The 22070-nt window shown below is 47.3% G+C and overlaps 1 protein-coding gene across 1 annotated transcript in view; it reads right to left on the reverse strand.

Annotated features, from left to right (window-relative positions):
• ELK3 (ETS transcription factor ELK3) overlaps positions 1-22070 on the reverse strand; it is a 68472-nt gene that overhangs the window by 34156 nt on the left and 12246 nt on the right. Inside the window, exon 2 of the mRNA XM_004748495.2 lies at positions 6687-6895. Within this exon, the coding sequence (XP_004748552.1) occupies positions 6687-6893 (207 nt within the window). The 5' untranslated portion in view covers positions 6894-6895. The remainder of the gene's footprint in view (positions 1-6686; positions 6896-22070) is intronic.

The raw sequence follows: 22070 nt of genomic DNA on the forward strand, positions 1-22070 counted from the left end.
GCAGATCCTGGGAGGGGCACGCATGCCCTGACCTGAAGGGGCCACAGGGCCAGCTCGGGGCCAACTCAGTCAGCCCCGAGAAGTCGGTATGTGCTAACCTGGCCAAAAAGATTGGGGCTTGGGGGCACAGAGGGTGAAGCGGGACACCATGAATGCCAAGAAGAGCATGGGGAGATAAAGAGGTTTCTTTCTAAAATGCAAATCTGCCCACAGCACTCTTGCGCTTCCAGCCGTAGCCATGAAGTTCCAACTGTTCCACATAATGCGCTGCACACTCCGTGCCCCACTCACTCTTCCAACCCCATGTCCCCCTTGTTCCCTGCAGAACCCTGGGACTCCCCTGGGAAGCCAAAACTCAAACTCCTAGCCTCATGCACATATTGTTCCCTTTGTCAGTGAGTCCCTCCCCAACATGGTCCAGCCTGATCAACCCAATCTCATTGCTCCGGGCCTGGGCAGGTGTCCTGACCTCCGGGGTCTTTCCCTCTGCCTTTACTTTCTGCAGCTTCCCTGGAAGATGCTGGCGCCAGGGCCAGGCTAGCATTCTGCTCTAACTGCCCGCGCAGGTCTGTCTCCCCAGCCGCCGCACAGCCAGCCGAGGGCAGCAGCTGTGTTTTTAAAGGTAGGGCTGAACCTGGGAAGAAAGAAAGCACAGGTGAAAGAAAGAGGGAAAGAATATCTTCTCAAGAGGGATGGAGAACTAAAAACCTCCCAGAAGCTACGGAAGACGGGGGATCCCAGCAGCACGTGATGCCCCTCAAGCATGGGCCCATGGGTGTGGGCAGTTGTGGGGCCACTCACAGGCACGCTCTGGGCTTTGAGCGCTCTCTCCTCTCCACTCCACCGTGAGAGGTTTAAGAACCAGGTCTGAGTTGTTAACGAGTGAAGGAGTCATTAATCTCGTTCACAAAGCCAATCTCTGAAAGACTGCAGAGGTTGTAGAAGGACCTCTAGAAGAATCCATTTCACTCTAAGAGAGATAAAAAAAATCAAACTATACCCCGCCCCCCCGCCCCCCAAATTCCAACCATCAGAACTACAACGAACGAAGCCACATCCCAGGACACAGAGTGAGACTATGGGAAACGAGTGGGTTGGGGAGGGTGGTCTTGACCTGAGCAGGCAAGAACTAGCTGGTTTGGGGGCTCACGGGCTTGGACGCAGCCTCCTCCCTTATCTGCACATGTCCCAAGCTGACCGGGCGCCTTCGGTCCATGCCCGAGGAATACAACGGGCTGCGTCCTAACCTGGGCATCACTCCTTCCTTGGAATTCTACCTGGGTTTGCCCAGCAGCCTCTTCAAAAGCTATACGTGGGGGCAGCAGGTCCTTGTCAGTGCGTAGCTGCAACCCCCTGACCTCCCAGCCTTCCCTAATGGTGTGTGTGACGGGCAATCTCCAGATACGCAGACGGAGGAAGGAACACCAGAGGTCTCCTATCATGGCTACGGCTAAGCCAGGACGGGTCCAAGTCCCCTACTAGAGTTCGCTCCTCCAGCGCAGAAGGGGGATCCTTCATCTTTCCGTCCACCCTGGGGACCCAGCCCAGGGCTGGGCATGTGACAGGCCCTCCGTGACACGCCTATCATAGACTCTAGCTTCACACCTGCTGTTGAGTCTAGCTGCTGTCCCGATCACACAGTTTTCCTTCAGAATGTGTGGCACTGATCATAATTTTGAAAATCTGAATGAAACTCCAGTAGTGTCTGAAATATATGTGAAATATATATGAAACATATGACAAACGACGTATGTCTCCCAAGCAGAGATGCTGAATCTTACCATCCCCTCCCTGCACCCCGTACCTGTGAATGGGATCTTTAGAAATAGGGTTCTGCAGACCTAACTGAGCTAAGAGGAGGTCATGAGAGTGGTCCTAATCCAGTAGGACTGGTGTCCTTAGAAGAGGGAAATTCAGAGAGAAACACACAGGAATAACATCACGTGACAAGCCAGGCAGAAACCGGAGTGATGCGGGTGCTGGCCGAGGGATACAAGGACCCACGGCCCCCACCAGAGGCTAGGAAGAGGCAAGGAAAGATCCACCCAGAGCCTCGGAGGGAGCATGGCCCTGCTGACACTGACCTTCGACTTCTGGCCTCCACGTCTGTGAGACAATACATTTCTGTTGTTCTAAGCCACACACTCTGTGGTTACAACCGTCCAGGACACTAATCCAGTTTTGTGCGGTATTAACAGGCACCTGTCACACAGTGCCGGGAGTTTCATCAGCCCGGCTAACAGAGGGGACGAGCGCTGGGGGTGTGTACTTAGCAGGTGCCTGACACCTTGCACACGAGTTCACACCATCCGCTGAGGGAAGGTGCTGCTACGAAGCTCCCTTAACCATGGGGAAATGGACACTCAGAGGCCGGGCGTCCACTCCAGCCCAGAGAGTACTGAATGCAAAGCTCCTGCGGGCTGCTCCAACTGGGGCTGCTCAGAGAAGGGTGCTCCTCAGAGGCGCAAGGAAGCATCATTGAAATAGTAAAGCATCTTAGTCACTGAATTTCAGAAGGGCCTCCATATACAAAGATAGGCAGTTGGGTAAAGAAACTATGGTCATCCATCCTCAGTCACCCAGGATCCGACTCATCAGACCTCTAGGTGTGCTCACGTAGGAAAGCGGTACACAGGTCCAAACTTTCTTCTTTGCAGTTGTCTGAATTTTTCAAATTAGCGATGAGGATCACTTCTCTGGCTAACACTTGGTAGCACCTACTGTATTTTGAGCACGATTCTCAGGACCGACTGTGTGTGAACTCAGCTGACCCACACCCCGCCCCACCACCACGGTACAGGCTCTACTATCAGACCCATTTTAGGAAGGAAGCTGAAACTGAGAGGGATCAGGCAGAGCACTCACAGTGGAGCTGGATTTACACCCAGCAGTCTAGCCCCAAGTCCATGCTGTGAACCACCTTGCTATAGTGATGGATGGTGGGGGGGGTGTGGAGGGGATTGGGAGGGGGGAAGTTTCTTGAGGAATGACAATTAAAGTGTTTCAGCCCCAAACAGATACAATTAGCCCTTGTACCATTCGCTCTGATGCCTTCTACAAAGTACTGCACACATTTTCCACTTTTTTTTCCCCTCTGTCCATGTCTAATATTCTGGAATGAGCTAAAAATATAACCTACAACAACAACAAAAAATAATGGCATTCTTATGCTTGCAGGAAAGCTTCCCTATCAGGACACACCAAGGGAGGGGCAGTTTGAGCCAACAGTGAGGAGATGCAAGCTAGCAACGGACAGAGCAGCCAACGGGAGAGAAGAATACAGCCGAAAGGGTGGGGAGCCACCCACCTTAGGCCACCTGTAGAGCACACTCTGGATGGATGGACAGGACTGGAGAATGGAGGAGGGGCTGGGGAGGACGCTGAAAGGCAGAGAGGGTCACACCGAGAGCGGGGAACCGTGAGGAATGCCTGCGGAGCACGATGGGACACAAGGAGGAGCAAGTGGCCAGGAGCTTCCCATTCACAGACCCTCCCCCATTCCGCCTCTCAGGTCAGAAACCAAACCTTGTGAGACTGCCACTTTTGTGGGGTCCAAATGGTCAGATGATGGCAATTTGTTACGGTTCAATGTATACACATAGTCACAGAGAAACACTGGCAAGGTTGAGAAAAGTGCTGAGCATGGGGGCACCTGGGTGGTTCAGTGGGTCAAGCATCTGACTCACGGTTTCAGCCAAGGTCGTGCTCTCAGGCTCGCGGGACAGAGGCCCTCATGGGGCTCCGCGCTCAGCAGGGAGTCTGCTTGAGATTCTCTCCCTCCCTCTTCCTCTGCCCTGTGCCCTGCTCACATGTGGGCTCTCTCTCTCTAAAATAATAAAATCTTTTTAAAAAGTGTTTATCACGAAATGTAAAATCTACTGTAATGTTTGTAACCTTTGCGTTTCTCCCCGTTCCCCCTCCCCCCCTTCCTCTCCTCTCCTTCAGTCTCTGCCCCCTCTTCTTTCCTTCCTTTGTATTTTAAGCTGTATCAGGAATCTAATGATCACACTTACTCATCACTTCAGGGCATTTCATGAGAAAGATTCAAATGCCTGTGTGCACACATGTGTACTGTGTACATGCCTATGTATAGTGTGTACACGTGTGTACCACACACACATGTATATTACATATACTTGCATGGATACTGTATACACGTGGACGTGTGCTGTGTGCACATATGCATATTAGCATGTGTACTGCATACATGCACAGGTACATTGGGCTTGCACACATACATTGCCTGCACCTATGTGTTGTGCACACACATATATTGCGTGCATGTGCATGCATGTTGCATACATGTGAATTGTGTGCATGCATAGGTGCATGGCACACCTGTGTGTAATGCACACACGTGTGCAGTATGTACACACATGTAGCACACACATATCGTATGTCCATGCGTGTGTCTTGTGTACATGTGAGTGTACTGTGTACACGTGGAAGGAAGGACATAAAGTGTCCTCCCGTGGTGGCCACGCCTGTGTGACTCGCGGGACAAGAGCTGCTCCTGTCCTCACTGTTCCCATGAGCTGGCTGCTCACAGGTCACGTGGCCAAACCTCAGGTTCAGCGCTGGTGGGAGAGGAAAGGGCAAGAGGGCGAGGAGGTCACAGCGACCACTCAGACCCCGGACCCAACGGGAGCAGGGCCGTGCGGTACTGCAGGGCTCAGTAAGAAATGAAAATCACCTCTGTGCTACCTAATGGCCTCCTCGAAACTCGGGTGTTCAGGAGGCAAAGAAAATGAATGGCCCAGGAGGTAAAGTGTTTGCCTTGTGGCCAGGAATGCAGGCAGACAAGTCAGGTCCAAGTCCGAGGCTACTGCTTCCCAGAGAGGCCGTGGGTCCAGCAACCCGGGCTGCTGCGTTTAAATGAGGCGAAGCGTGGGAAGTGCCCACAGCTCCAGGCCTTAGACACAGAAGGTACCAAAGTGTGCTGGGCGACTGAAGCCCCGAACCTGCTCTCCCCAGAGACTTAGAAAGTCTGCCCAAGGGAGAGCAGGTGTCTTCTCCATAGGAATGGCTCTACCGGCCTTTGGATGAGTCCCTTGCAGCCCAAGGTCTCCCTTCATGCTGAAGACCCTGCATCCTTAGCCCTGGTGCCTGGGCCACAAGGAGAGTCGCAGGTACTGAGACAGGGCCCCTAATCTTTGATGTCTTGAATTAAAACAATGACATTTTTCTAGTCTCAAAGCCAGGCTTTTAGGCACCCTGCCAACAGGCAAGACGACTGTTTTCCTTCAGAGGGCTCCCCCCCACCCCATTCCCATTGTGTAACTTAGAACCTGGGAAAATATGCAAAACAATAAACCATCTGCGAGTCTTTCAGACGGTGCAATTTGCAAGAAATGCTTTTACTTCTTCGTAGGACTCTGCATTAAACCAGGACTAATTAATTGCTACATTAAAGGAAAGCACCTTTAACATTTCAATGACATAATCATATGTAATCATGATCATATAAAGGAACACTTTATAATTAATGATGTCTCCACTTCCTGAAATGTGTAATCCTTCTGTCTTGAATTCCAAAGAGGTTGGCAAAAGGCAGGCACTAAATATAGATCAGGAACTAATATTTAAATCAGCTTTTAATTCACCTTTCAATACGAACTGCAAATCCAGAACAAAAGCTTACCCTTATTAGGACTCTTAAGTCTTTGTGTCTGTGGGGCTAAATATACAGCACCAACAGATCCTCGCAGAGAGGGCCAAAATTACAGGCCTGAAATGATTACCTCTGAAGAGCAATAATTTTGCCCTCGCAGCCACATTAACTGCTTTTCCAGAAATGCATTAGAACTCACCCCAACTGTCCTTGCTTGGCAACTGGGCTGTGTCACCACTTAACAAAGCGCTCTGTCTCCTCTCTGTGACTTAAAAAGGAAAATGGCTTTCCTTTTAATTAGGGAAATTTCCCACAAAGGTGCAAAGCCCGGGGTGGTAGCAAGCATCGTTCTTTTTTTTTTTTTTTTAAGATTTTTATTTATTTATTTCAGAGAGAGAGAGACAGCGAGAGGGAATACAAGCAGGGGGAATGGGAGAGAGAGAAGCACGCTCCCCACTGAGCAAGGAGCCTGATGTGGGGCTCGATCCCAGGACTCTGGGATCATGACCTGAGCCAAAGGCAGACGCTTAAGGACTGGGCCACCCAGGTGCCCCAGCAAGCATCGTTCTAAGCATTGAACGTGTTTATCTTCGTAACAATGCCGAGATGGTACTAGTATGATCCCCCTCATATAAATGAGGACACTGCAGCTCTGAGTTGCTAAATAACTTGCCCAAGCTACCAACGTTCCAGGAAAGACCCATCTGAGTGAACGGCAGACCAGTCGGGATGCGCAGACTTTCTAGATCTTAACGTTCATTCTGTCACTCAAGCAACTGACAACAAGGAAGGCCTGAGAACCTCCTGACAACTAATTTCTACTGTGAGCAAAGGTCTGCAGCAACCTCTAAGGGAAAATGCAGACGGAACAAAATTCGACCCATAGGAACATGCAAAGGGCTTCTAGGAAAAAAAAAAAAAAAATCCCTATGGCACAGCTTTCCCTTCCACCAGAAAAACCTGCACAAATTGCCTCCATCTGATGTTTCTAATCTGCTTCATGGTCCACAACCATCTGCTTTCACCAGGGAAAGGAGCAGGCGGCGCTCCATGCGAGCAAGGCTCAAGGGTTTACCTTGTCATAATAGTATCGAAGGGCTCTGCTCAGCTTATCGTAGTTCATGTTCGTTTTGTTCTTCCGCAGGCCCCACAGTTTGGCCACTTCTTCTGCTTTGAGGAGCTTGAATTCACCATCGTTGGAGGTCCAGCAGATCAGATGCTCATGTTTCTGGTCCAGCAGCAACTGCAACAGGAACTGCCACAGCGTGATTGCACTCTCCATACCTGCGGGGGAGAAGGCGGGCAGAGCCGTCAGTGCGGGTGCCCACCTGGACGGCGGCCGGGGGTGGCCTCGGGCCGGACGCCTCGGCTCCTGCCCTCCCTTCCACAGGGAACCCAACAAAACACCGCTTTTGCATCGACCCCACAGGCCACTGGGACTCAGGTGCCTTCTGGAGGCATTTTTGCAAACAGCCCCGATTCAGAAATACCAGGAAGCCCTGTGATCCCTGTAGTCACGACAGGCGTCCCCTCCAGCCAGGGGGTGGCATCGGGAGGAACGTGAAAGCGATTCACGAGCTCCCACTTGCATGATGAGTCCCCATTCCAGCGAGTCCCCTCTTAACACCGGAGTCTGTTCCCAACCAGACTCTTGACTGCTTTGTTGGTCAGTCTCGGAGCCCGTGATCTGCTGTGAATCTGGACCCCATGACGAGTGGGGGCTGGGCTCTGCCTGTCAGCGTGACTACATGCCGCGCTGCCCAGGGAAGGGTCTCTGTGGGGCTGCTCGGTGTCTTCCCCGGACTTCGAAACTGAGCGCGGTGCCACATGTCTCGGGGCCCAATGGACACAGCTTTGTGAACTGACGATCACCACCGCCACGTGAAGAGCCCTTTGCTTCACCAGACATTTGTCCTGTTACAGATCAAACCCATGGCCACAACCGCTCCGATGGGAAAAGCATTTTTCCCAGCTATGACTGGATTAGAAAATACTCTTTTCCTTTGACTCTGGTGTAGACTTTGTAAGGGCTTTTCCTTCTAAAATGCTGTTCCCTAGCCTTGGAGCCTGGTAAACTCCTACTTACCTGTGATGACCCAGTTGTGAGGGAACTTCCCTGAAGAAATATTTTCCCCTTTCCCCCCAGGTAGTTCCTTATCTTCAGACATTTGAGGACTTTCATGGCAACGGGCACTGATTCTACTACTAATACTAATGCACTTATTATATCCACGGTTGTTAAAGTAGTAGGTGACCAGGATTAAGGGGGGTAATTCATCATGACAAGCACTGAGTGACATCTGCACCTGCTGAATCACTGTATCATACACATGAAAAGAACACTGCATGTTAACTATCATGGAATGAAAATAAGATTTAAAAAATAAAAATAAATCCTCTCAACGAAGGGGGGAGAAAACATTCATTGCATGAGGAAAGAGGTGGTTGGGCTGGTCCCCTGTCACAGCTGGACACACCGAGTGCCCCGGCTTTCACTCTGTGCTGAGTGGGGGTGAGTTGAGGGGTGCCAGGTTGAGGAAGCCAGGGATGACCAGAGGGTGGAAAATTGGCTTCCAGCTGGAGTTTCAAAAGCAAGCTGGGGGTGGGGACCGAACCAGAGAACACTAGGGTTCCCCACAAGGAGAGCAACAAGGAGATGCTGAAGCCGAGGGGTACTGAGCAAGGGGCATGAGTCCAGGACACCTGATAGCCAGGATAACTTCCTTCCAGGACCCCTTTGGGCCACTGGTTGTGTCAATTCCACAACACCTTCCCCGCATCTTCTTAAAGGGGCAGCCTTCAGGTGGACAAGTTACTTTTCTCCCACATGGGAACGGACATGTCACCATCCAACAAGCACTCACTTCTTTCTTCCTTTTCACATATTTAGCCAAAAGAACACATTATTTTTTTTCTCTCTAAGCAACCACGGGCTTTTCAGTTAAAGGAAAGCAGATTAGGAATGATCTCCAAAAACCCATAAGGCATTTTATTTATGGCTCTTTAAAGGAGATAGTCTTTCCAGAAATGAATCTTCGCCACCATGGCCACTCGGTCTGTGAGACAGTAAATCATGTCACTGTTAGATCAAAACCGCCCCTGCATTTCAAGAGTCTTGTAAGCACAACTGCCGTGATGTGTGGCAGCTGCCAGCCCGGGTTCCCAATATGACCCACCCTCCTGATTATTTGTGGATAAGCCACAGGCTCGCTTCTCATCGTTGGCACTAAGAATTGCGAACAGGCGTCTCAAATTTTTTGGTATTCTTTTGGCCCAACACTTCAGACAGTAAGCTTTAAAATATCTTGGAAACTTCAAGCAGATGCTCAGAGGAACTGCTCCAAAGGGCAGAAGGCTGCCCGTGGGTCTGGAAGTCTGGAGGGCAGGGGCGGCCGGGCCTCTGGCTCGGGCACCAGGGAGGGAGGCGGTCAGCCACCTGCATGTTCAAGGACTCAAACCAGCATGTTCCAGATGGGACAAAGGAAACCTATCTGTGTATTCAAATGTATTTACACTTTCTGCTTCTGCCAACCAGGACTCCTAAAGCCTCTGGTGCTGTCTGAAACCCCCATTCATGGGACCCCAACCCCAGGTATGGGAACCATGTTCTCTGGGCATAAGTTAGGAGGATGAAACGTTCTCCATCTTCCTCCCCTTCTCCTATTGAAGTGACCACACAGCCGTGCACGAGGTGGGGGGGGGGGTGCAGCTCTTTCTCCCCACCCCAGTGAAATTTGACCTTGACTGTAGGACTCCATCTGGCCAATGCAACATTCACTGGAAGGCATGACCATGCTGATCCTGAGCCAAGGTCTAAGAAGCGCCACATGTTTGCACTTTTCCTCTCATGCTCCTGTCCCTGCTGTGAGGCTACTGCCCCGAAATGAAACACAGGGAGCCAACATGAACTCAGCCCAAAGCCTTGAGCCCGGGCCCACGACCCACAGGCTAAGGCAGCATCCCTGAAGCTCACCGCGGGAAACAGAAGTGCCATGGTGCACCAAGGACGCGTGGGCCCGGTTGTCAGGTGGCACCATGGCGGCCAAAGTTGACTATGACAACATGCAGTGTCTCTGCTTTCCAAAAATTCTCTCTTCAAAGGAGTGCCGTTATCTTCGCACTGCAGGGTCGCATTCACAATCGTGAAGTGCGTCTAGACATGAAAAACACGTGCTGAACAGTGCCAGGGGTAGGGGTGGGGGTTGGCTGACCTGATCTCACTGCAAGGGCCACCAGCTGGCCAAGGAACCACCAGGGCCTTAGAGAAAGGCAGAAGAAGAAAAGAAAAGAGGGCGATGAACAAGAGTAGAGGAGCAAGTGGTGGGGGTGGGGCCCCACATCAGGGTCTCCTGGGTTTCTGGAGTAGAGGAAATGGGCCAAGGGAAGGCACGGAGCTGCGAACCGGACTTCACAGAGCTGCCCCTGCCAAGCGCTTAGAGACCAGCAGGGTGGGCCTTGGAACCTTCCTTTCCCAGCCCTCCCCCCAAGTCTCCCACACTGAGGTGTCACAGTCCGACGACCTCTGAGGACTGGAGGATTCCTTAGAAGTGTGACTGCCACCACTCTACAGGCGGGGATCTTGGCATCAAGCCACTCTTGCGTAAAGCACAGCGAGCCGGGTGCGGGGGTCCTCATTCTCGCCTTCTGCAGCTTTGCTGGCCACTCCTGTGTCCTCACTGGCCTTCCAGTGTCAATGAATGTAGAGCACACACATCTTTATTGTTGGAAATCCCAGCCACACGCGACTCAGAAATCTGTCCTGGGAGTTTATAATCACACCTATGAACAGGTCGTCCCCTTCAACCATGGGCAGAGGTAATTCTGGGATGGGGGGGGACGTGGCTCCAGGCCCTCCCAGCCCTCTGGGCGCTAATCACCCAGATGATTAAAACACCATTAAAACAAGAGGGTATGTGGGCAACGGCTGGGGGGGGGGGGCAAGAGGCCCCCAGCTGACATCCCTGCGATGGTTCTCTCCATTCAAGGGCACTTGCTGTGCTGCTTTTAGCTTCAATCCTAATTTATTTTAATTACGATTAAATACATTTAATCAACATTTACGCAGTTGTTTCCACATACAATTACGCTCACAATCTATCACCTCTGCCTGTGACAAATTCTGCCCCCTCTGGGACACTGGAAAAGATTCTAACGCCATGACTGGGAAGCATGCCCTTCCAACAACGACCAGCACTGAACATATTCGCAAGTTCATCCAAATGAGTACTTCTATCACCAGAGAAAAGTTTTAAAATTAATTCTTTTCTTATTCTTTGACACCTAGAATCTTTAATAAAGCACTCGGTCTTAAAATGCAGGTACAGGGACGCCTGGGTGGCTCAGTTGGTTAAGCGGCTGCCTTCGGCTCAGGTCATGATCCCAGGGTCCTGGGATCGAGTCCCACATCGGGCTCCTTGCTCGGCAGGGAGCCTGCTTCTCCCTCTGCCTCTCCAGGCCTCTCTGCCTGTGCTCGCTTGCTCTCGCTCTTCCTCTATAATAAAATGTGTTTCACGGAAAAAAAAAAATGCAGGTACAATAAAGTCCAATTTCTCCGGCTGCCATCCTAAGGAACGTGAGCAATCTAGAGAGCATACTATAGCTCTTATTAAGCAAGAAGTTCAAGAAAGAGTGGATACTTGAAGTTTACGTTTGATATATTATTATGCAAACGGAGACCTGCTTTAAGTTAAAATATTTCCTCAGCCTAACCTCCTGCAGCGGGAGTCCCCACAATCCCCTGCTTAAAATATGCAGAACACATGAAAGAAATTGCTACAGATCTTTTAAAAATATTCCCCACGTCGAATTTTTGCTCATGAGAAAATGCTTCTCTTTCCCCTTCCCCTGCCCAGACCTGATCTTGAACGTACACAGTTTTGTCTGGTCACGTCACGCCATTCTTTATGCAAAAATCAAACTCTGCACTTCAATATTTAGGAGATCAGTCCATTTCTGATCTTACGAGAAGAGGTGCCTCCCAGCATCAGACACTTGGCCTTCCTCTGGCTTCCCCTCAAAGAGGACAGTGCCCGCCCTGGCCAGACCCACCTCCAGAACAAAGCCACCCGCTGGTTGCCTAGCGCTCCTCTCCCTTTGTAATTTACAGCCCAGATCTCGCCACACACGGGAGTTTCGTTAGATACTTAAAACAGTTTGTCCAATTTGAATAACACACATACTTCCTTTTAAAGGAGCGAGGGGGGAAATAGGTTCCCTGTGTTGACAGATGATTTTCATTAAAACTCCTACTATATTCTCCCTTCAATATAAACAATACTGGATATAAGCTCCTTAAGGTTTATGATTCTTACATAATGATAAAACAAAGTTTACAAAGCAGATGCCTGCCATGTCCCATTCAAATTACTGATTAATTTTATATGTGACAGATGATGTTTTGCTGAAAGATGTCCCAAACTCACAGCAAGGTTATGGCAATGACTGAGCCAATGAAGCCCTTTTGAGTAAGATATATTTTATACCACTATACCCTATAAAGATTCAATTCTCTCCCCACCTCTTTCAAAATATATATATATATATACATACATTTTTTTTTGAGCGTTCACATTATGCCAAACACCATCTGGGTATTTGGGAGGGATCAGTGAACAGAAGAGACGAAGACCTCAGTCCTCATGCAGCTCACATCCCAGCAGGAGAAGACAGGCCATTCACAACAACAAACATAGGAATATTGACTATAGTGTCGGGAGAACAGCTGTACAGGAAAACACAGCCAGAGCAGGTTAAGGGGGTGGGCACCTGGGGGGGGGCGGGGCTTGAGCAGAAGGTCGTGGAGAAACTTACTAAGAAGCTATGGGTTGAGAAATTCCTTTGTTAAAGCAATTCTGGGGGTGCCTGTATGGCTCAGTCAGTTGGGCGTTTGCCTCCAGCTCAGGTCATGATCCCAGGATCCCAGGATCCAGTCTGAGTCCTGCATCAGCAGGGAGTCTGCTTCTCCCTCTCCCACTCCCCCTGCTTGTGCTCTCTCACTGTCAATAAAATCTTTTTTTTTTTAAATTTTCAAAATGAGTAACAACATTGTTCTCATACAGATATAAAAATGAAAACATGGTAAAGATTTTATTTTACTCACTAATCGAGGAGGGAACTAGACAGACCTTTGTAACAAGGTTAAAAATATCCAAACGGCAGAAACATTTGTAGATCAGAAACACTGAAATGAAGGCACACAGGGGGCAAACCTGAGGGTGGGAGAAAAATCAACTGAGCTGAGAGAGAAAGACAGAATAGAATTTGCATATCTATAGACAATAGCTACTTTGCTGTCACTTATCTATAATTAACAGAGTTGTAAATTAGCTTCCCGAAAATCAGAACCACATCACCCAGAGGGTGCAGTGTTTCACTGAAGCACAATTATTCCCTACAACCTGCAGCAGTGAGGGAGTGAGCCACTTTGTCTGGAAGGTTGGGGGGGGGTAAGAGCAGACGCAGGAGCCAGCCCCTCTGGTTTCCAATTCAAGTACCGGTCCTATCTGACTGTGAGACCTTGCCTAAATTCCTTAACCTTTCTGTTCCTCACCATCCTCGTAAGTAGAATGGGGAGGGTGATAATAAAAGTATCTCTTTTACAAGGCTGTTGTAAGGATCACTCGAATTACTCATCATGCCCTTGAACTACACCCGCTACCTGGTGTTATTGATATGTTTACTATTATTTTTTAAGCAACGAGGAAACCTCTTCATAGAGTGTGCTGTGAGGTCATTTGGCTTTCACGTAGCTCAAAGGCGTCATTTAGATATTGTATCACCTTGGTGTTTTTGTTCATTAGGCAATGAGCCCAGTGAAGTCACTGGAATCCAAGGAGACTCTTTAGCTCTTTGGGGATAGTTTATATGTTTATGTGGTTTTTTAAACTATCATCAAAAATGAAAGGACAAAAAAATTTTTTTTTTAAATTCTGAGAAAATTCAGATCCCTGCGCACATATTTGCTGACTCCGGCTTAAGAAACATTGGTTCCGGACACTCGGCCAGAGGCCTCCCAGCTGCTATGAGCCCATGGTTGCCCACAGCTCCCCTGGGGCTAACTCCACTCCAGGTCTCATGGTCCTGGAGGGGGCAGCGCAGAGAGTCACACAGATGAAAGCTACTGGGTCAGAAAAAGATAAGTGTTCTAAAGTTACATCCTAAGGGACATCTGTGACAACATGCTTATGACCGCTGGTGCTGGAGCCCACATAGGTAGTTTCCCCAGGCCTGTCCAGGCAGCAGATGCGGAGAGGAGGGGGCAGAGCTGGCCGCCCATTAGGGCTTGTCTTCTGGCCCTGGGGAGAGACCCCTAAGCAGACTGTGTGTCACCTTCTACCCCTCATTCTGTGTTTTCAACTCTTCTAGAAGTTTTTAAAGACTGCGAATAGTATCCTTGATTTATTCTCGAATCCGAATGGAGCCACAGAGAGAAGGATGCAACATACTGGACACAGCAATCACAGTCACCAGCCTGGCTGCCCTCCTCTGCCTCCTTGAGAGCCACCGGACCGCAATGGCAATGCCCCAGGTTCAGCCTCTCCACATCCTTCCCTCCAGTCAAGGGCAGTAGCCCCCAGTCCCTCCCCCGCTCCCCTGCACACTTCCCCTGGCCCCTGGGGGTCCAATGAACACCCAGCACAAAAGAAGAGACAGCTGTTCCCTCCCCAGGGCAGGGAAAGCCCTGCACTCACCAACAGGGGGAGACCAGTAAACGCAGCAATCATCCCGATGCTAAACCCAGTGCCTCGAACAATAGGCACTAAGAACTAAGAAGACCGGAAGGCCACCGGGCTCCTCCCACATGAAAGCAACATACACGTGTACACACACACACACACACACACACACGTACACACGGGTGCACACACACTCATGCCACAAATCTTTTCAGCATTTCTCACGGTCTGCCTCACAGAGTTAATCATTCATCCATTCATTCATTCATTCACTTATCTGTATTTTCTAATCCTAAGAGCCTTATCTTTGCCTTCTGTGTACACTGCCTGTAGTTTTATTAAGCCCTCACCCTCCATCAAGCCCTTTCCCTGTATTATCTCATTTAATTCAAAAACACATCCATTTTCTGTTCCTACTTTGTAGATGAGAAAATGGAGGACCAGCCACAGAAAAGCAGGGGCCCTAGAATAGTCTATCCCGTGTGTGGTCAACAACCCAGTGCTAACTGTTGGTCACCAGCCCACGATAGGAGTACAGAAACCAAGAATAAGTATATGGAGACTTCTACTGCCACTTGGCACTATCACTATATCCCATATGTGATCCGTGTGGGTTCATCTTACTGGCACAAACTACAAACTAGACACTAGTCAGAATCGTGAAGTGGGACCACACTAACATGTTTTATATTTGAGGTTTTTCAACTGTAACCCAAAAGTATACAAAAATCTAGAATTCACTGATTTCATTAAAAGATTTAAATATAACTATAACTTTATAGGAAAAATTATGGGAACTGGCAACTAACCAAGAAGTTACTGTAAATGCAATATTTGCTTTTAGATGAATGTTAAGAAAAAATTAATATCCCGAGTTTGTGGAAACGGGGTTGCAAAATCTCTTTTCTAGTGCTGTCAACATACCTCTGTGAGACTGGCTTCTCTCCAGTGTAATTGAAAAAAAAAAACCACAAGAATAGTTTAGATACATCATCTCTTGCAAATAGCATTATTGTATCCAACCTAGATTGAATTCATTAGTGAGCAAGAACCAAACTCTTACTCCATGAAAAGTTCAGTGCTAACAAATATGGTGTGCGTTCAAAGTGCGCTTATAGGCATTTAATACAGGGACTCTCTAGCTCACTTACAAACTTTTTGTTTGGTTTAAATTACTACATAGAAAAAAGTTTCCAGTATTAATAATGATCTATATTAATTGCCTTTGCATGCACTTTCAAGGACTATGTAGTTTTTTTTGTAATTTTCCCTCATTACACTTATTCTATTTATTGAAATGTCATTTCATGCCTGTAAAGTCTATCATTAAAAATCGGGCTGCTATTTTGGTATCTTTGTTCTTTTTTTTTTTTTTTTTGTATGTCCCAAAATTATCAGTCCACAGTTTCTCAGAAGTTTTTAAGAAGTAGTCCCTTCCCACTGATGGCTTGAGAAGTACTGGTCCCAAACGCTGACTCAGTGAGTATGGATCTTTGTTTTGCTGACTCACCTATCCTCAGTTTAGATCAGTGACAGGTCAGCCTGGACACACCCAACAAACATTTGTCTCATGAGTGAATGAATAAATAAAACTGCGTTTAGCTCCATGCCACAGCCTATGCCCTTACGTGCTCTGTAACACTGCAGGGAACATGCACGAGAATCAGGATTAGGCTCTTTGGAGAAGGCTTTCCAGAGGAGGGAGAGTACTCACCCTTCACACTATAGGATGGGTCAAATTTTAAAGGGGCGAGAGTAGAGAGGCAGAAGTCCGCCCACAGCAGGCTTGGAAGCATCAGCAAAGGCTAAAGCAAGAACTGGCCTGGGAGGCTGGAAGGGAATGCACCTGCAATTTACCCAGAGGCAACCTCCGCCCACCCAACTTTGAGCCAGAAGAACAGAAGTCACCCAGCAGCAGGGGTTCTGTGCTCCCTTCCAAGCCTCCAGCAGCTGACAGAAGACTCGGTTCTACCCACCACTGCCAGCACTGCCTGGGCCCCCTGAATCAGCACTCTGAGGCCAACTCACAATGAACCTTATAGTGTAAGTGAATCTCAGAGACCCACTCTTTGCTAGGGGCCCTGGTAATTTTCTATTTCTAACTTGAAGGAGGTGGTCCAAAGACAGTCTCTTCAAAATGCTTAAGCTTCAAGCCGCACAAAACGTAGCCGTGCCCCTGGGGAACATCTCTTCACAATGGTTCTTTACTTCCAGAAGCTGCTTTCCCTTCTCTCGGAAGTGGGCCTTCTATCTGTCTGCCACAAGGTGGCGCCAGACATCTGGCTGCGAGATGCGGCTGCCCAGACTCTCTATGCAAAGGAGGTGGTTTTTGCTGCCATTCTTAGAAGTCGAAATACCAACTTACTTGTTCTTCTTTCTATTGATGGCAACCTAACACTTCTCTTTGCATGTTCCTGGTTTCATTTTTAAAGTTACACTAAGGTGGGAGTTGAGGGGACAGAATTATTTGATTTTCTAAAGCTTACATATTGTGGGAACTAAAGAAATTGGCCAACATTAAAACACACACGCACACAAACCACAATTTTAGTCAGAAATTAGAGGACCCAAGGAGGAGAAAAACTTCTGTGTACGAAGCAGACAAAGTAGGTGCTCCATAAGTATGTCTTTTCGCTTGCTAAAACGTGACTGGTTAGAGAAAGGAGGCTGAATGTTAACACTGTTAACATGACAAATTCTCTTAACTTCCACGCCTCTGTCCAGAGCAGCACCTACAAAGTGTTTGTATACCATTATATTATCAATGTCCAAGAGAAAAGGCAGAAACCGTTTCATTATATAAAACAAAGCTTAGGTACCTAAGTCAAGGAACTGGAAAACAACAATTTGTATTATTTGAGATCGGCAGTAACTCAGCACAGAGTACCTTTAAAGCATTAAGTAAGTAAGGACAGTATTTGTAACTATGCAGCCCACACTTGAAGTCTTTTTTACTATTTTTTTTGAGGTGGAATAAAGATTATATTTTTTAAAAGATTTTATTTATTTATTTATTTATTTATTTGACAAAGAGTGAGAGAGAGAGAGAGAGAGAGAGCACAAGCAGGGGGAATAGCAGAGGTCCTTCCCAGGACCCCCAGATCATGACCTAAGCCAAAGGTATATGCTTAACTGACTGAGCCACCCAGGTGCCCCTACTTAAATTACTTAAATTTATTTTCAAAAGACATTTTCATTATCATCAACCACTACACGTTAAAAAAAAATAATAATAAGCCAATCTGTGAGACCAAGTTCAAGCCCCTTAAAGCTCTTTTTACTCACTAACAAATGTTTGTATTCTCATTCGTTCTGTGAATAGCTACAGATTGTCCATGTTTAAAGGGCAGGATAAACAGAGAGAAGGAAATTAGCCATTACTCGGTCTACTTATTTACCGTTTATAATCAGTTAGCAATGTTCTGCTAGTACGGTTTTACAAATAACTCTTCCCTCTGAGGAAAGAGACTGTCAGGGGGTGGCGGGGGAGACACTGTAAAGAAGATCTATGAAACTGTTGTCTCCGGATATATTAGAAGCAACTCCATTGGTTCATCAGTGACTTCTCTATGGGTAAATTTCCTTTGGAAAAGCAAATGGATGGCTACATTAACTCTGGCTGGGAAAGCGTGTTTGAGCCATTCTACTTCCTCCCACATCTGCATGTCCACGCCATTTCCCACCCCACTACTAGACAACCCTGCCCTGTCTCTCCCCCTCTCCCCATTTTCAGATAGACCTGCACTGAGATGGAAAAGGGCCTATTTTCCCTCCAGGCTGCCTCACCTGGGCACCTCTGTGTTCCCTAACTTGGCAACATCCCCTAATTTCCTAATGTTCCTGGTACAGAGTTTGTCCTTTCTGGGCTTGAAGAAGAAACCGTAATCAATCCAGAAGGTTCATAAATAATAGACTGCCTACAAAGCGCAGACCAATTTCTCTGTACCTCCAAGAGGTAAGTCCATTTCAATGAGAGGGTGTATGGGGAAAAGCTCAGCACAGTGCCCTGTCCGTTATGAGCCTTCAACAAGGCCGACTGTTGTTTTCATCTCTGCCTTCTACAGAGCCTGCCACAAGCCTCCCACCAATGGGGTTTCTTAGTGACAGCCATCCTTACACGAGTGTCACCCAGAATTTCCAACATGGCACCGGCAGACAACAGGCATTCTATAGAAAGGCATGCAGCGATGATTCTACTTTTGAGGTATCTAGAGTAGTTAAACTCTTAGAAAGGAGAATGGCAGTTGAGGGCGTAGAGGGAGGCCTGGGGGAAGGAAAAAAAGGAGTTGTTTAATGCGACTGAAGTTTCAGTTACTTCTGAAAGATAAAAAACAATGTTGTAACTGTAAAACCCTGTGCATATAGTTAACACTACTACACAGTATACTCAAAAATGCTTAAGAAATAAAGTTTGCTTTATATTTTTTAAAAAAGGTATGCAGTGAATCTAAGTTTCTTTGAACCTCAATTTCTTTACTCTTAAGGTGGGGACTATAACATGTGACTTCAGAGACTCTTCTAGAATATGCTAGTAGCCCACACATAGAATAATTTTATTATTCTCTTTTTAATCTCCGGAGAAAGATGGACTTGTCCACTTCTCCAGTGTCTTCTGACTGCAGGAGCCCTGCCTCTCCCCACAGGGCTCGTCAGGTAGACACACACACACACACACACACACACACACAGAGTGTGCTCTGCAGTCTTAACCATACACATCACCATTTAATCTCTTCTTTGAAAACATCACACACAATTTTATTGGGCAGTTAAAGGAACACAAGCCTGTTAGATCAAAGCAGCCAACTGGTCACCCAGCCTTCCCAAAATGAGGCTGTAGTTCATTATAGCCCCTCGGTTAACCACATCCACCTCCCTCATTTATCAACATGCCCAGGAAGCAGATTTAGAAATCCCGGGCACTGCAGGGGAAAATCTTTTCAGGTAACCCACTGTATTTAAAGAGCATCTTGAAAGAGGAGTAGGACTATAAAACTCAGAGGTTCCAACAACCCGGGCCCGTCCCCAGGTCCCCCGCCACAGAGTCTCGCAGGGAACCACAGGCTTTACTGACAATGTCTTTTCTTGAAACAGACAGACATTTTTGGACTAAAACCCAAGCATTCACTTTCTTTGCCATTGTTTTTGTTGCCCGTGTTCTGTGTGCCTATCTTAATTCTGGCCCGAAGCACGTTCCTCTTCAGTTCTCATACTTGGTAACATTCAGCTTCCTCTTGTGCAGGTTGCAGGCAGGAAACTGGAAAATGGGCCACAGGAAACCTGGCCTCCTACATCTGTCCCACTTTGTAATTGCAGCTCTGGTTTCATTTTGCTTTGTGTGTCAGCTTGGTTTTAACCCTCAACACGACAGTCGAACTCTGCTTTCTGGAAGAACGCTGCCATTCTTCTTGCCCAAGAAAACTCACTGAGACTTTTGTTTCCTCCCCAGAGTAATTAACCCTATGAATTCAACAGGGGGAAAAAAATACAAAGCAAATTCTCCTTCAACAGTAGCCATTTGGATCAAAAGCATATGGAGCTAGAAAAATGATTCATTAGCTGTGATAAAGCTATCAATGAATCCCCAGTGGAACATCAAGACTATTTTATAGTACCATCCACAGAAGTTATTTTAGATAAATTGGATTAACAGTGGTCCGAGGATCCCTGACAAAGTTTATCTTTTGAGCTTTTGATAAATAACGCATGAAAAGAAGCTATATTCACACCTCATTATAATCTCTTTCGTTATGATGCTCTTTCCAACTGTTATTTCTTAACAATTATCACCGTTAGGTTGAACTATATGACACTGTTTTTATGGACCCAAAACAGCCAAATACCCACAATCTCATAGAGTCAACTTAAAGCATATCATCACATGCAGAGTCTAGACACACACACACACACACACACACACACACACACACACACCACCACCACCACCACCACCACCACCACCACCACCACCACCACCACCACCACCACCACCCCCAGGGCAGTATCTTCTTCCAGTATTCGGTCCACAGACTCTTTTAAGAATCTGAAGTTCTCTAGAGTTAGGGAAGGTAAACTCATACAAAAAAAATATAATTTCAACAGGATTTGTAAAACACTAAATTTATAAATCTCATAAGAGCTCTATTCTAAAGGAAATGTTAGGTATCTCCTCCCTGACTAGCAGTACGGAGATTCCATGGAATTCTCAAGAAAAGGGCTAATATCAGCTCCCCAAATCTGTTACTTCTTTAAGCAGGAGATTTTTTTAATGCAAACACTTGATGAGCATCTCGTATATACCAGGCATTGCGCTCAGTGCTTCACACACACCTAAATTTAATGCTCTACAGGGAAGTCATGACTTCAAGAGGTAGAATAAGATGCTCATGGCCACAGGAGTCAGACAGACAAATAGAGACTCCTGTCCAGGGTCATCTGGCTCCAATGACCAGGTCCTTGATCACCACAAAGAGCTCCTCCAGTGGCGGCTTCATTTCCCACATGCACACCTCACTGCTGCTAAGAGAGAAGCCTCGTTTTACCTCAGTGGGAGATAGAACTTTCCCACTACAAATCAGATCAGGGAATTTCCTTGTTCATTTCTCACTTTGCCTCATCTGTGACTCCAGGAATCCCAACTGGCTCCGTTTTAAGAAAGAAACTGTGAACCCATGTTACCATCATTTTTTTAAGCCAATCTCCCTTTTCAAGAAGATCTGTATGTTGGTTTAGACACGCTCCAGGTTCATCCCTCACTAAATAATCGAGGGTAGCTCTTGATTATGAAGACTAGACATGAGACGTGGTCCCTTCTGTCACTCAGCCCCCCTTCACCAGGAGAGACCATCCTGCTCAGTGTGGACGCACAGAGCAGAACAAGAGGATGGAAGGCAAGAAAAGAAACGCGAGGGATCTAGCCTGGCTCCAGAGACACAGCGCCAAACCTGCATGCATTTCTCCTGACCACAGAAGGAATCTCGGGCAACACTTCACATGCTAATAGGGACACACTGGGAACCCCACTAAGACCACGTGACAGTACCTAGCACAGCACCTGGCACCCGGCAGGAACTTAGAACTGTTCCTTTAAAAACAGACACCTCCGGCAAAGCCCTGTTTCAGGTTCTAAGGAAGCAATGTTTGGGATTTTTGTGGAGGGCCGTGACAAGCACATGAAAACAAAATGCTGCCTTGCATACAGTACAACTTACTTAAAAATCTTGCTAACGGTCCTTACGTGTGAGTTCCATTAAATGAGCTGCCTAAGTCCCAGTGGGTATGTTTTTTCCCTCCCATACTCCCCTTGGAATGTGACTTGGAATGAAAAAGCTTTTACCTAACCTTCTATACTATTCATATTTTAAAAACCTGATCCTATGCATAAGGGGGGAAATCTGGACATCAGAACACAAATTCCATCGCAGCCGTGGCCCTAAAGAGTTGCACGATCTCGGGCAGGGAGGTCAACTTCTCCCTGTTCCAACTTCTTTATCTGTAAAACAGGGATTAGGCAAACCCTCTCCCCTTCCACACACGAGCGCCCTCAGACTGAAAGACTCTGTATAATTATTTGGAAAATAAAAATCCAAGTTACCCTTTTGGTCAGTGCCCTGCACAAATACTCTTTGAAACGGGAATGGAATGATACCTTCAGCTTCAAATCAAACCTTCGCAGAGAGATTTTTTTTAAATCTATGGTTGTCTTAACATCAGGAAATGTTTGTTTGCTCACTTTGTTATTATAGTTTTACGAAAATCGAAAATAAAGGAAATCTTACAAACTG

The sequence above is a fragment of the Mustela putorius genome, unplaced genomic scaffold (genome assembly GCF_011764305.1).
Source record: "Mustela putorius furo isolate JIRA1106 unplaced genomic scaffold, ASM1176430v1.1 tig00000788_pilon_pilon_pilon, whole genome shotgun sequence".
NCBI lineage: Eukaryota > Metazoa > Chordata > Mammalia > Carnivora > Mustelidae > Mustela > Mustela putorius.